The sequence below is a fragment of the Sinohyriopsis cumingii genome, chromosome 18 (assembly GCF_028554795.1).
Source record: "Sinohyriopsis cumingii isolate HCF-2022 chromosome 18, ASM2855479v2, whole genome shotgun sequence".
In the NCBI taxonomy this organism is placed as follows: domain Eukaryota; kingdom Metazoa; phylum Mollusca; class Bivalvia; order Unionida; family Unionidae; genus Sinohyriopsis; species Sinohyriopsis cumingii.
Genome location: NC_142978.1, coordinates 6,283,475 through 6,296,426, shown reverse-complemented (window position 1 = coordinate 6,296,426; position 12,952 = coordinate 6,283,475). Strand labels below are relative to the sequence as shown.

The 12,952-nt window shown below is 33.7% G+C and overlaps 1 protein-coding gene across 2 annotated transcripts; it reads right to left on the bottom strand.

Annotated features, from left to right (window-relative positions):
• Positions 1–1,790: 1,790 nt before the first annotated feature.
• Positions 1,791–10,067, bottom strand: LOC149776018 (uncharacterized). 2 transcript variants are annotated; one of them, XM_089942227.1, is made up of 5 exons: positions 9,397–10,067; positions 7,279–7,449; positions 6,015–6,207; positions 3,642–4,257; positions 1,791–2,636 (listed from the first exon to the last, which is right to left on the bottom strand). In XM_089942227.1, exons 1-5 carry the CDS (start codon positions 9,734–9,736, stop codon positions 2,424–2,426), a joined length of 1,533 nt encoding a protein of 510 aa, XP_089798353.1. In that variant the 5' UTR covers positions 9,737–10,067; the 3' UTR covers positions 1,791–2,423. The 2 variants fall into 2 exon arrangements, with proteins under 2 accessions (XP_089798353.1, XP_089798354.1); XM_089942228.1 differs by having other exon boundaries at positions 3,642–4,197.
• Between the last annotated feature and the right edge of the window lie 2,885 nt (positions 10,068–12,952).

Sequence of the window (12,952 nt, the reverse complement as noted above, 5' to 3'; positions counted from 1 at the left end):
GAATTCCATATCCTGAATGTGCTGATGTACTAACATTATTAATGTATAACAATGGCATTGTCTAGAACTCTTTTGAATGAATTCACAATAATAACAATAATCACAGAATAATATTTTAGTGAAAAGTCAATGAGATCTTTGTAATTTTGATGAGTAATCCAACTCTCAAATTATATCTAAACAAAACATTAAATATATCTGCAGAATAACATTAAATAAGAACAAAGAAAAATCGGAATGAATTCATTGTTCAACTCCTATACCTTGTATACACTTTAAGGTTCTACGTTGAATTAATTTCCTACTCGATATAGATCTATCTATCAACACCTCCCATTTCACATGTTTCACAATACCTCTCACTGCGACAGAGCTCACCAGGCTTAATCATCTAATGGGAAATTACCCCAAACTTGTAAACAGGTCCATTATTAAGATTGATTTTGAAATGAGTCAGCACATATTAATGTACCTTCAATGCAATCTTAAGTAATGCACCAAAAAGGAAAAAAACAATATATACGTAACAATATAGGTATAATTTAATGTGAGACGGACATAGCAATATATATATATATATATATATATATATATATATATATATATATATATATATATATAACTCGATAACTCGTACACAACAGAGTCCACAAACATAGACCGCATTATAAGCGAGGGCGCGAGTTACCGAGGTACCTCCAAAAATTGTTGAAACTTCGCTTTGACATCGAGAAAACCGAGGGAGTGGGGAAGCGTTAGGGAATTGGGCTGTTTACTGACTGAATCCTCATTTTACAATCACGTCGATAACAATTTTTAATAACGCGCTTTTTCTAATGAAGTTGTTCGTTATTTTGTATACATAACATTTATTTTCAAAATGTCCAACTTGTAAAAGATCGTTCCAGCTGGTTTCAACAACCATCACGTGAAAAATCTGTGTAACACGTCAATGCATTTTATTTTATTGATGAGTCTAATTCCCATAGTGGTATTTAATAGTATCCTGCCAAATCGGGAGTCCACAGAGCAGGGAACTAGACTAAATGTTGATATACCCCCAAACAAGAATCCTTTTTTAAAAAACAAAATAAAAAAACGCGACATTTATTTCGTGAAACGATCTTCTATGTCCAAACTCATTTTTTGTATTGTTCAATTAGTACAATATTGATGTCGTGATTTCATTGGAAGTATTAATGAAACTTCTTATCATCCTTGAGGATATCTCTAAGTGCCAGTTCAAAAATTCTCTGAAACTCGCTTGCCCACAATGGTCCGTATCTGTGAAAACAAGCTCTTTATTTTACGAAGTATTCATTTCGCTTGGCTGCATTGCTATCTTTGATAACAGTTATGAAAGAGTCTGTTAATTTAAGGTAGTTTATGTTACATACACGATAACATTTATAACAGTGTTCGATTATTCAAATGAAGCGAGTTCACACGATATACGACCGGGATCACTAGATTTTAAGTTTATAAGATTTTTGTGCCTTTTAACTTTTCTTTTATTCGACCTTTTTTATTTGATTCAAAAGACATAATTAACGTGATAATACAAAGGAGGCCAGCTTTTCGTTCAATGCACCACAAGTCAGTTATCAAAACACGGTCGGCACTTAATTAGGTTCTCGGAGAAACGCGCGAGGACATAGCTGCTAAGAAAGATTGACGCATTTTACGTTTAGTTACAAGAGGACACATTACATTTATGATGATTACACTTAAAAGAAACTAAAAGATAGAACTAGAACACAACTTTCAGTTGATAAATACATTATTTAATTTGTATTTATTTATTAAAGTACTGCTTCCACTCGGCTTAAGTGACATTTTCATTGATTGAAATTAACTTAGACAAAAATCAGGGTACATAGAATCAATCATGGAGGATTACAAATATACACCAAACAGAACGGAAAGTGCCATCCCTGAATTACACAGAAAAATGCTTGATAATACTGACAGAATTTGTATAAATACGAATAAATACAGGTAAGATGCGTACTCTGCGGAGATTTCAGTTGAATTAAATCAAAAGCATGTTCTATTACCGCTTATTGGATCTTTATAATACAAAAACTATCAACACTATTAATTAGATTTTAGTACAGTCGGACATACCTATTAGGAGTAGATTTGATACTCAGATTTCAGTTGACGAAGTCTTGCGCAAGTTATTCATTTATTATTTTAAACATAGAGCTGTATTGGATCACAGTCTATTTAATAACGAACAAAGATTATGTTATTAATACATTTGTAATCTTACAAATAGGGAGTTAAGATGAATGTAATTACAAATGGAGGAATGAAAAAAAGTTGTCACTGATGACAAGATACTGCTTTGAGCAATCGCAGAAAGTAAAATCGCCCCATATAATCAACGGAAATGTAGTAGAGTACATGAATTATCGACTTCAAACTTCCAAAACCTCATCTACAGAATCTAAAGCATGCAAATATGGTTCAATGTCAGAAAGGTCAGCTACGTGAATTCCACGCATTTTGGCATTGAAAGAATGCAACTGTTCCTCATTAAGTAGCTCTATTGATGGCACGTCGATATTGTCTTCATCACTTGGCTCAGGTAACGGTGCATCTAAATCCATTCCATACTCTGGTAGAGCGTCCTAAATGAAGAAAATAATACTAATAATAATTTTGTCTGCAATGTATTCATTCATTTTTTATAGTTAAAAAAAACTGATTCAAAGACACAATTAAGTTTGGCTCTTAAGAAATGAATTCGTTTAAGAGAATGAGCTACGGTGGCTCAGTTCTAACTTCCAAATATCACCAACAAATGTTAGGCTAAGAGAATAGCATATACTGTCTTGCAGAACCGGCAATAAACAAATTTGTAATTTGGTCTCTGCATGGTAAACTCATGAAAGTTTTCCGTGTTGTTGTTGTTGTTGTGGGGTTTAACGCCATTTTTCAGCACGATAGGCTATACATGGCGGCCAGTATTAATGGTGGAGGAAGAACCCGGAAAACCCCGGAAAGAACCACCGACCCACGAGGAGCTACTGGCAAGCTTTCTCACATGCCCACATTGGCTGAATCTTAGACTCGAACCGCCGCAGACAGAGGTGAGATGGCAGTGATCCGTAACGAAGAGCGCTTTAGACCACTCGGCCACTCGGGGCCCGAAAGTTTTCCGTGCTAAAAGAAATTGTTCCTCGATATTGGACAAACAGTTTTCTGAAATTCTAAAAATTTTGTCGAATACTGTCTGTTAAGTTATATAAAGCAGAAATGTTACAATCAGATGTCCTTTAAATGCTATTTATATTGGCATGCATGGAATTTTGCTTTATATTCTTATTGTAATGTTTCGCTGATTGTAAATTTGGTATGTTTTATGAGCTTGATAGAATATATTTCGAAAATACAGGTACTTTCCACTTAACGAAGTAGCACACTGTGAAGTTGTAGTCATTTGTTACGACTTTGGTAATCAAATACACTGCTAATTAGAAGCACACACACACACAGAGACATTGATAAAATAATGGTAGGTATTTTAAGGAACGTGCAGATTGTATAGTGCCCAGTTTCAAATCTCTTCAGTCTTTCTGTTTTTTTTTCTTTAACAATAGGCCACATTGCTTAAAATGAGACAAGCTTCTCACCTGATCTAATTCTTCGAAGTATTCGTTAGCAATTACTTGATTCTCGTTAAATATACGCTGCAGTCCAAGTATAAATAGCTGGCAGGGAGTCTTGTTGTTCTCAGTTTTCAGTTTATGATTGTTCCATGAATTCATAAACTGGAATAGTCTGTCGTTTATCACATTTCTGTACACATAATGCAAGCAGAAGACATATTTCTCCGAATCTGGATCAAAAGAGCCTTTGACTTCCAATGATACGAAAAGCTCATAAAATAAAGAAAGCACAGCATTATACACATCACGCCATAGCCTCTCTATCCTCGAATTATGGACACTTTTTCCAGTTAGAAAACTTCCCCTATTAAGGCCCCGACGAGGGTATGAGAGCATGTACTGAGCAACTTCACGGTTTTCCACACCCATGTCCCCTCTCACTCGGGAAGGAAGGCCCCATTTGGAAACGGCTTCAGTGAAATGGTTTAAAACTGTTGAAGCTCTATTATCACAGTTGCAAGCTAGGTAGACAATAAGTCTTGTGAAACCATCGATGCATCCGTGTATTACAAAACGCCATCTGCAGAATATATGTATATCGCTTTCCACGTTATATGAGACAAGAAAATGAATTGCTTTCCTGCAAGAGATGGATATAACAATGATAACACCGCGCGTTTTATTATTAATATAAAGTAGATCACTAACACATTGCTTGATCTCTCACTCTCGAATGTCGACCATCATACCTTACACTCCACATACATAAGTGTTAAATGTAAACTCACGTTATTAAGATATTTGAAAGTAGCTAAGAAATGCATTATAACTGAAGAAAATCTCCAAGTGTTCCTATAAAGTTTGCTAAGCAACTGAATGTCAACACATTCTTGATTCATTCTTATTAAACATTGTATTGCTCAGATATTTGTAAGATTCATAGTTATTGGTGTCATATCTTAATTAAACATGAATACTAAATGACCAAATAACTTATTGATGTCCATATGAATATCAAACCCAGTTTCCTCAAAACTATGAAATAATATTTCTCTCTTGTCTTTATATTTATAACCAATGCAGGCAAAATGTTTTTCGGCCTCTGCTTTGTTTACACAAATGGAGTAATATTTAGCATCTCTTGGAATAATAACTGTAAGACAACCGCGAGTTTCAACTGTACCAATGTTTGAAGCTGTTTCTGTTTCAAGCTTATTAATATTTATCTCCCAAACATGTTCAAATCCTAAATATCTGATTAAGCTTGTTAGAATCTTGCACTATATAGTCGTGTCACTGTTTTGTGTTTTCATGTGCACATTTGTATGCAAGGGAGTCCTTTAGGTGTTCCGATAGATGTACCCGGCATTATGTGTTCAACATTGCATATGAGATGGAAATACTCCCCTAACTCGATGCTGCTAAACGTTTTAATGTCCAAAACAAAATGTCAAAATCCTAATGAATAGTTAGTCATAAACATTCATGTCATTTAACCTCTTTACATCAATCAGAGTCTATTATGTCAAATTTCATGATCGTAAGTTGTAATAGGTTGATGAATAGAGTTTATAAATTTAGCCCCCTACCTTCGTATTTGTCTGCGATGGCTACTTTTTACTTCGACAAAAATATTCAAGCTTACCAGAGCATTAAATAATTATTATGTTCTGCTAGCCTCAGTACAATTAATTTTATTTTAATTGCCAATTATTGATAAGTTTACCAACTTCATGAAATATTACCTCAAATTGTGTTAGTGTTAAAGAGTTAGACACCGTCTCCGTCGGCATTTTGCAAGCCATTACTTTTAGATGCATATATTATCAAATCATCTGCGCACATTAAGCAATTAATATGAATATCATATAACACGACAAGATCACACGAGGAACAAAACATGTCTGAGAGATTATTTGTATATGCGTTATTTCATCAACTTGACCCACTACTATATGTCATTTCCAACATGATAGACTTGTAAAAATCGGGAAAATAAGCACCAAATTTACCCTTATCTAATCACCATCAACGTCCAAGATCAACATGAATTGAATATCGTTAATAATACTTACATTAACAAGTAACTAACTGCCATTGATTGATCTGATGTTATGATGTCCTTGCCGAATTTTCATGTTATACGTCCGAACTATTTAAGAGAACTGATTGAATTTTTTATGCTGTAACTTTTTTCCTTCCAATAAAATGTGTTTAGAATTGAAGGTTTTATCTTGGAGATGCTAAGATATAGAAAATTTGGAGTAAAATTATGTGTCTTAATTTTAGGATTTCGGAGCCTAGGAAATTAAATTAACAAAACTTTGGGTACTGAGAATTAGAGATTACACACAACTTTATTGTTAGCACATGTCATATAACTGAGTGGAACACTACCGTATCAGTTTGTGATTGCCATCCATATGCCACAAGGCAAGAGGGGACGGAACTGAATAAACCCTTCGCTGTATACACCGTAACTGCCTCAGTTGTTGTCCAGCCGGATCTACAGTTCTAACTGCTCTCCTTATTCTCTCTCTTTGTACATGGATACCTTGTGAAATGAGATGATCTTCGATTGTCTTTAAACCTAAAGAAACATGTATTTAAAACATGACTACAAGCATTGATTTCATAAAAAAAAAAAAAAAATTATTTATTTATTTGCATATATAACATTTACAGTCGGTACCATTCCAGGATATAATTAAGGATCTAAATGAATTAAAATGTGATTGGTCTCTTAGGTGATTCGGTAGCTCATTCCACAGAATGACAGTTGCATACATAAACTATTTGTTTGCCATGCAATGAGGTTTTCAATGTTGGGGCAATTAACATAATTCATTATCTAAAATTGTATTTCTAAACAAATATTTATTATATTCTTAAAACATATAAAATTATCCAAACATTGGGAAGCGCACACTTATTCAGAATTTGAAAGTCTCTAAAGTCATGACCTAAGTTGCACACTTTCAGGGTTGTCAGATTTGCCTTAAGAGTTAATGATAAATGCTTGTGTAAATAATCATACTCACACCTATAAGCACGCTTTTGTTGTTGTATTTTTCAAGCTTAGTAGTGTTCAGGTCGCTGCAGAAGTAGCAGGCCACTGGACTGAATTTGAAATGTGATAGGATAAATGTATGCAAGATCGCTTGTTTGTTGACTCTGATTAACTTCGGACCAATACTTTCAAGACAGTTAAATGCCTTTAAGCTTTCCAAGATTTCGTTTTACATGCAAATCGAACTGCACTTGTTAGTCTATGACAATCACCGGCAGTTAAACGGTATCGGCACAGTTTATGAAAGCACTGATCATGTTTTCATCTGTTTAAATACCATTCTTGTTGCAAATAAAAATGAGAGTTTTTAACACACGTCAGTTATTATCTACAGTTTGAGCCCCATGCCGAAATATCTTTTAGTCGGCGCTTGGGCTATGTTGGGCAAAGTCGCTGTATGGAAAAATGACCAGGAGTCACTACAAAGTTAGAGTCGTTAATTGATCTTTAAAAACAGTTGCGGAAAAGCAAATCCCCATCCCCAATAAAAATTTCAAAACTGATATAACAATATACACATCAATGAACATAAATTACAACTATTTTACTGTACACAGAGAAGTCATTTAGTTGAAGAAAAAGAACTCTTACCTGAACGAGGAAAGTTGTTGATTATTGAATGCACCATCGATATTAACTCATTATCACTTATATCACTGAATCGTATCCCATGAGTCAAGCGGAAGTTTGCTAGTCTCCGCTCTACAGTTCTCCTGCTTATCCCAAGCAAACTTGCCATATCTCCTGATGTAAAGTAATTTTCTGGAGAAAAATTAATACAGACGTGATTACAAATAATTTTCCAAAGCACGAGAAAGATTTTCCATATAAAGGTTTATGTTATGTGGATATAATAGAGAGAATATAAATCGGTTAGTAATGTCTAAAACACAAAATTTCAGCGTATAAAAAGCATTAACAGTCACTATAGACACATTTTAATTATATGTGTATAATAATACAAAATTTGCACCAGGAAGACGTTTTGAGCCCGAGCGCGATCACGATGGTTCAAAATCATCTGAGTTCTTGGGCAAACGTGTGCACACATCATAAGGTATATAGTATAGTTATTCTTACACGCTGAAGTCTTAGCCACTTAACTTGTATTCCAAATACCCAACGAATGAAGTTTCAAACAGTAAAGGAAAATAATAATGTTGAAACTGCGCGTGTAATTCTGATGCATGAAAACTGATGACGTCAATAAAAAGACACGAGGTCAAAGCACGCTGAGATTGCCCAATCAAATGTGATGTTTTATAACGTGATGCAAACACCATATGAATATAAACTGTCAGACAGATTTTTTTTAAAAAAATTATGTTTTACAGCATTTGGTAATAAAAATATTATTTAATTAAAACGAAAATAAAAGCAATGGTTATTTTGAGACGCATAGGATATATGTTTCTAATAATATCCTATCTTTTTATACTTTCTACTTGAGGAAAGTTTTGCGTTATGAAATAATTCAATTAATTTTGAAAAAATGCACTACATGACTATATATATATATATATATATATATATATATATATATATATATATATATATATATATCATGTGGAATAAAGAATCATGCAAACAAACCAAAGAAAACACAATTTCTCTTATAATGTATGGTGGTAAAAGTATCGATTGTAGAATATCATGTGAAGTCTTTGACAGTACTATATATTAAATTTCAATACATGGTTCTTTAAGGACTAAAATATTCGTACATGCTCCCATTTATTTGCAAACCTGCCAACACACACACACACACACCGATGTTAAAACGAAAACGCATCAAGGATATAAAAAAATTCACAAAACTTAGTCATTCAATTCATAATTTCTAACCTGATTGTCAAAGAGTGCCATGCAATGTCATTTTGTTGGCGTTTCGAATCAAACGGGAGTTTTGTAAGTAACATAGTCGCCATATTTGCATAGGCAAGTCTATGTTTTAAGCAACGGGGTAATGTAGTTCACCGTCTTTGATAATTTCAGTAATTCCGGACATTTTTGGTGTTACATGTCTCTAACGTGTATACAAGAGTTGTCCTTTTTATTTGCTCAGTTTGGTCACGAAATATTAAACATAGACATTTTTAATGAAATGGACCGTTCTATAAATCAGAAAAGGTCAGTGAGCAATCTGTCGCTTGTTTATATCGAGAGCGTACGTTTGATTTGAAATGCCAATAGGTCCGCAGTGTTAGGGAACTATTCTCAACTGTAAGTTAGAAATTATAAATCAGTGAATGAAATTACTTAATTTCGTGCTACTTTATGTTCTTGATACTTTTTTTATTGTAAAATTTGTAACGAGGTACAAACAAACGGGGTGGTGTGCGAATAATATACTCAGTGGCATTACCTAACTGATGTTTACCATTTATCATTTCCTAAGTGTTGTTGCATAAACAGCTTAAATCCCGATACCTTATAATATTCAGGATAACGAAATCATTTAGCCAGACGGACAGATAATGATACTCAAGAAAGAATGTCATGTCTTACAATATTGAAAACTATCAACGCTTAAAAATGACACCTCAATGATTTGCTTGCATACGGAAGCATTATCAAATATTGTGCATGAACATCAGAAAAAAAAAGAAGTTGGAAGCAGTAAACAATGCTTATGTGTTAGGGGATAACAATGGAACATGTAAATATAATATACAGCATATTAGTGTGTCAGTTGAGTTAAGAAATTACCGATGAAAAATTGTAGTTGTTCCTTTCTTATGTCATAAAGAGGTCTGCCCCTATGCCCAGTATAGACTTGCGACGCCCTGTACCGGTGGTCTTCGCTGACTGGCATAGAATTGATATCGGTTTTATCAAGGATACTACGAGCTTGTCCAAGTAGCTCAATCACTTCGACAGGCACTGATACATCCTGCAGGGAGTCCTCCATTAAAATCTCAATTCCACGTACCTGAGTCCTTATAATGTTCTCTGCTTCCATTCTATTTGACATGCGCTTTTTACACTTTCTCAATTCTTCCATGATAAAGTTTACTAACGACACCAATCCTGTTGAGCCAGAATACATTTTTGTGGTAACATATCATCAGAGTGAAATGGAATTCAAAAGTACCCCATTATCAAGAATGGCAAAACTTTCTTAAGAGTCGATTGTGTTCATTTGTCATTTCAGGCAATGGAATTGTGTTGATTTGAAGAGGCAATGAACTGGAAGTGATAAATGTTTCAATAGTTATAAAATCACACATTCATCGCAAGTAGTGAAGCTATTACATGTGGATAAAGCGTTTTTCCTGGACCAACGAGTGAATAATTGTGAGAAATGCTAAATATTACGGTGTTATTTCCAATTCAACATATTTAATCACTTTCGTATGTTATTTTTAAAATATCACTTTTAAATCACGAGACTGTTGAAAACATAACTCCAGACTATGTGGAATGCTATCTATGCTATTATACGTAATAGCATTTGAAATTCTAAGTATAAGAATAAGACTTAATAGGAAGATTGAAGGTATTACAGTTAAAAATGTAAAATACGAAATAAAAATGCTACAGCATGCAGAAGATTGTACGAACTTTATTAAAGACCAAAATTCCTTTAAACACCTAGAGAAGGAATTTGAAAAATTTGGTAAGGCCTCTGGGTCATAAATAAATCATGAAAAAAATGAAATACTGAAAATAGGGAGCTAGAGAGGAAATCACTCAGGATTACCACCACACCTAATTAAAGAAAGAGCGAATGCATTGGGCATTTATTTTGGGATAAGAGAAGAACAAGAAAACTATAAAAATATGAAACAGAAATTAGAAACGAATGTGAACACATGGGCACTTACGCCATTATGTCTAATGGAACGGGCCCAAGTGGCCAAAACGTACATATACGCGAATATAAATTTTATTACCAAGTCTATGGACATAGAAAATACAAATTTAGAAAAACTAGATAAGGAGATTATTAATTACATATGAGATTTTAAGACCCACTACGTCAAGAGGGAAACTTTCTGTAGAGCACAAGAGAGGGGGGACTAGCACTCTCCAACCCCATTTGGATAAAGATTGCAAATATTATAAATATATTTAAAAAGATTAAAGCAATACCAACATCACCATGGGATGGAATATACATCTACTAGTTTGGGTTCACAATGAGAAACAGGGGGGACATTTATAAAAATAATAAACTTGTAAAAAAAAAACTAGAAATACCAAGAAAATTTAGACATATCAAAGAAATACTAACCAAATATAGGGATATAAAAAGTTTATGGGACCAGGAGGAAAACTAACATATAGATACATTAGAGAGGAAATAACAAAAGAAAAACTAAAAGTAAAGTAGAACAGGAGAACATAGAGATTAACTGGAAAAGAGCATGGGGGCACTGGACCAAATTACGCTCCCTAAAAATACAAAGCCTCTGCTTCAAATACATGCACAATGCATGATTGATAGGAGAGGTAGCAGTGAGACGGGACATGGTCAGAGTATCGCCAAAATGTTCACTGTGTGAAAAAGCCCCTTTTAGTAAACTACACACAATGATACAGTGCGAGAGCAGGAAAACATGTAAATTGAAAGTGAAATAAACAAAGGGGGGGGGGGAGATATCAAAAGGCAAATATATTATACATGGATGGAGACTTCATTAAAAAAAAAAATTATACAAAATTACAGAGTACATAGTAGACACCATGATGGCCTGTGGGCAAATAATTGTGGTAAAGAGATAAAGAGAAGTATAAGGGGGAAAAAGTGATTTTCTTTCTATCTTTTTTGGACTGTTTTTTTGGGTTTTTTTTTTTCTTTATTCTTTTTTTCTTTATATATATATATATATATATATATATATATATATATATATATATATATATATATATATATATAATTCTTACCTAACTTAGAAAACTTAATGACACAATATACAAAGATACAGGGAACCTACATGGGGAAAGTAAAGACTATGACATCATGGGGCTAAGTCACATGGCGCTACGCGAAGTGGACAGGCCCATGAAATAGTTTTGAAAAAATTCTCCATGTAGAACATAAACAGACCAAACTCAGACATAAAACACAAACAGGGGCTAATTCATAGTTTAAAATTTTACTTACTCTTTATCTATCTTAAAACCATACAGCTCCCGTAATGTATGGTTTGACCAACCCACATGCGGAAAATAAACAATTTTGGATTCTTTCTAATAAAATATTTAGATAAATTAATAAAAGGAGGCCTAACTCAACTCAGGAGAAACACAATGAAAATAAAGAAGTGTGGACCTTGAATCGAGCGTAACCTACCTATTGATACTCCTAGAGCTACCACGAGGAACGACACATTAAATTAGATTAAAACAAAAAAAAAATTCCCAACAAAAAACAAGGGAAAAAACAATAGTACACCGTTTCAGCGTCAAAATTCAAAAACCAAAACTATTTAATCGAATATAACATAATATAATACATCGGATCCTAGATCCAAATTAGTAGAAAAGAAATACAACTGAGAAAAATAACACTGAATCTAAAATTGCGGTCTCAAACATATATATAAAATAGCATACACACAATACAGCACCACTACATATAGCAGATACTGAGACCTAGGCGACCTGTAGCAAAGGTCACAAAAAAATACAAGGGAAGGAACTTCGAACAAGGTGAAAAAACCCAGGCTTGGACGAACAACCATTTAGATAACACTAAGGAAGCATAAATAGCCCATCAAAAATTCTAAGACTAAATTTTTTATATAAAATTCTATTTTAAAATAAAACATACTACATATCTGAGGGGGAAACACAAAAACATAAAATACCTTTTCAGTTTTTTGGAAATGGGGGGGCATCTGTCTGGTTCCCCCCTCCCCCCAAGTAATTAACAGCAGTCCAACAGCCATCAGAAACCACCTAGCTATGACTTGGAAAGGAACTACTATCAAAATTTACCTTACACTCTCAATTTGACCAGCTAGAAAAAAGAAGAAAAAAAACATAATATAGTACAAAGCTAAAATTGGAAAAGAATTACTATCCAAATTGCCTCAACACACTTAATCTACCCAAACAGCATTATCTCAGAGGGAACGTTGCCCTCACCCACAACATCAGATGAAGTTTCAGTAAAAAATTTCAAATAACATTTTGTGCTTGCGAAGCGCAGATGTCCACACTTACCTGCTGGATTATTCAAAGTAAAATTAAATATGTTTTGCTTTCGTAAGTATGTTAATACAAACTCGAATATGATTAGTATTCGTGTAAATAC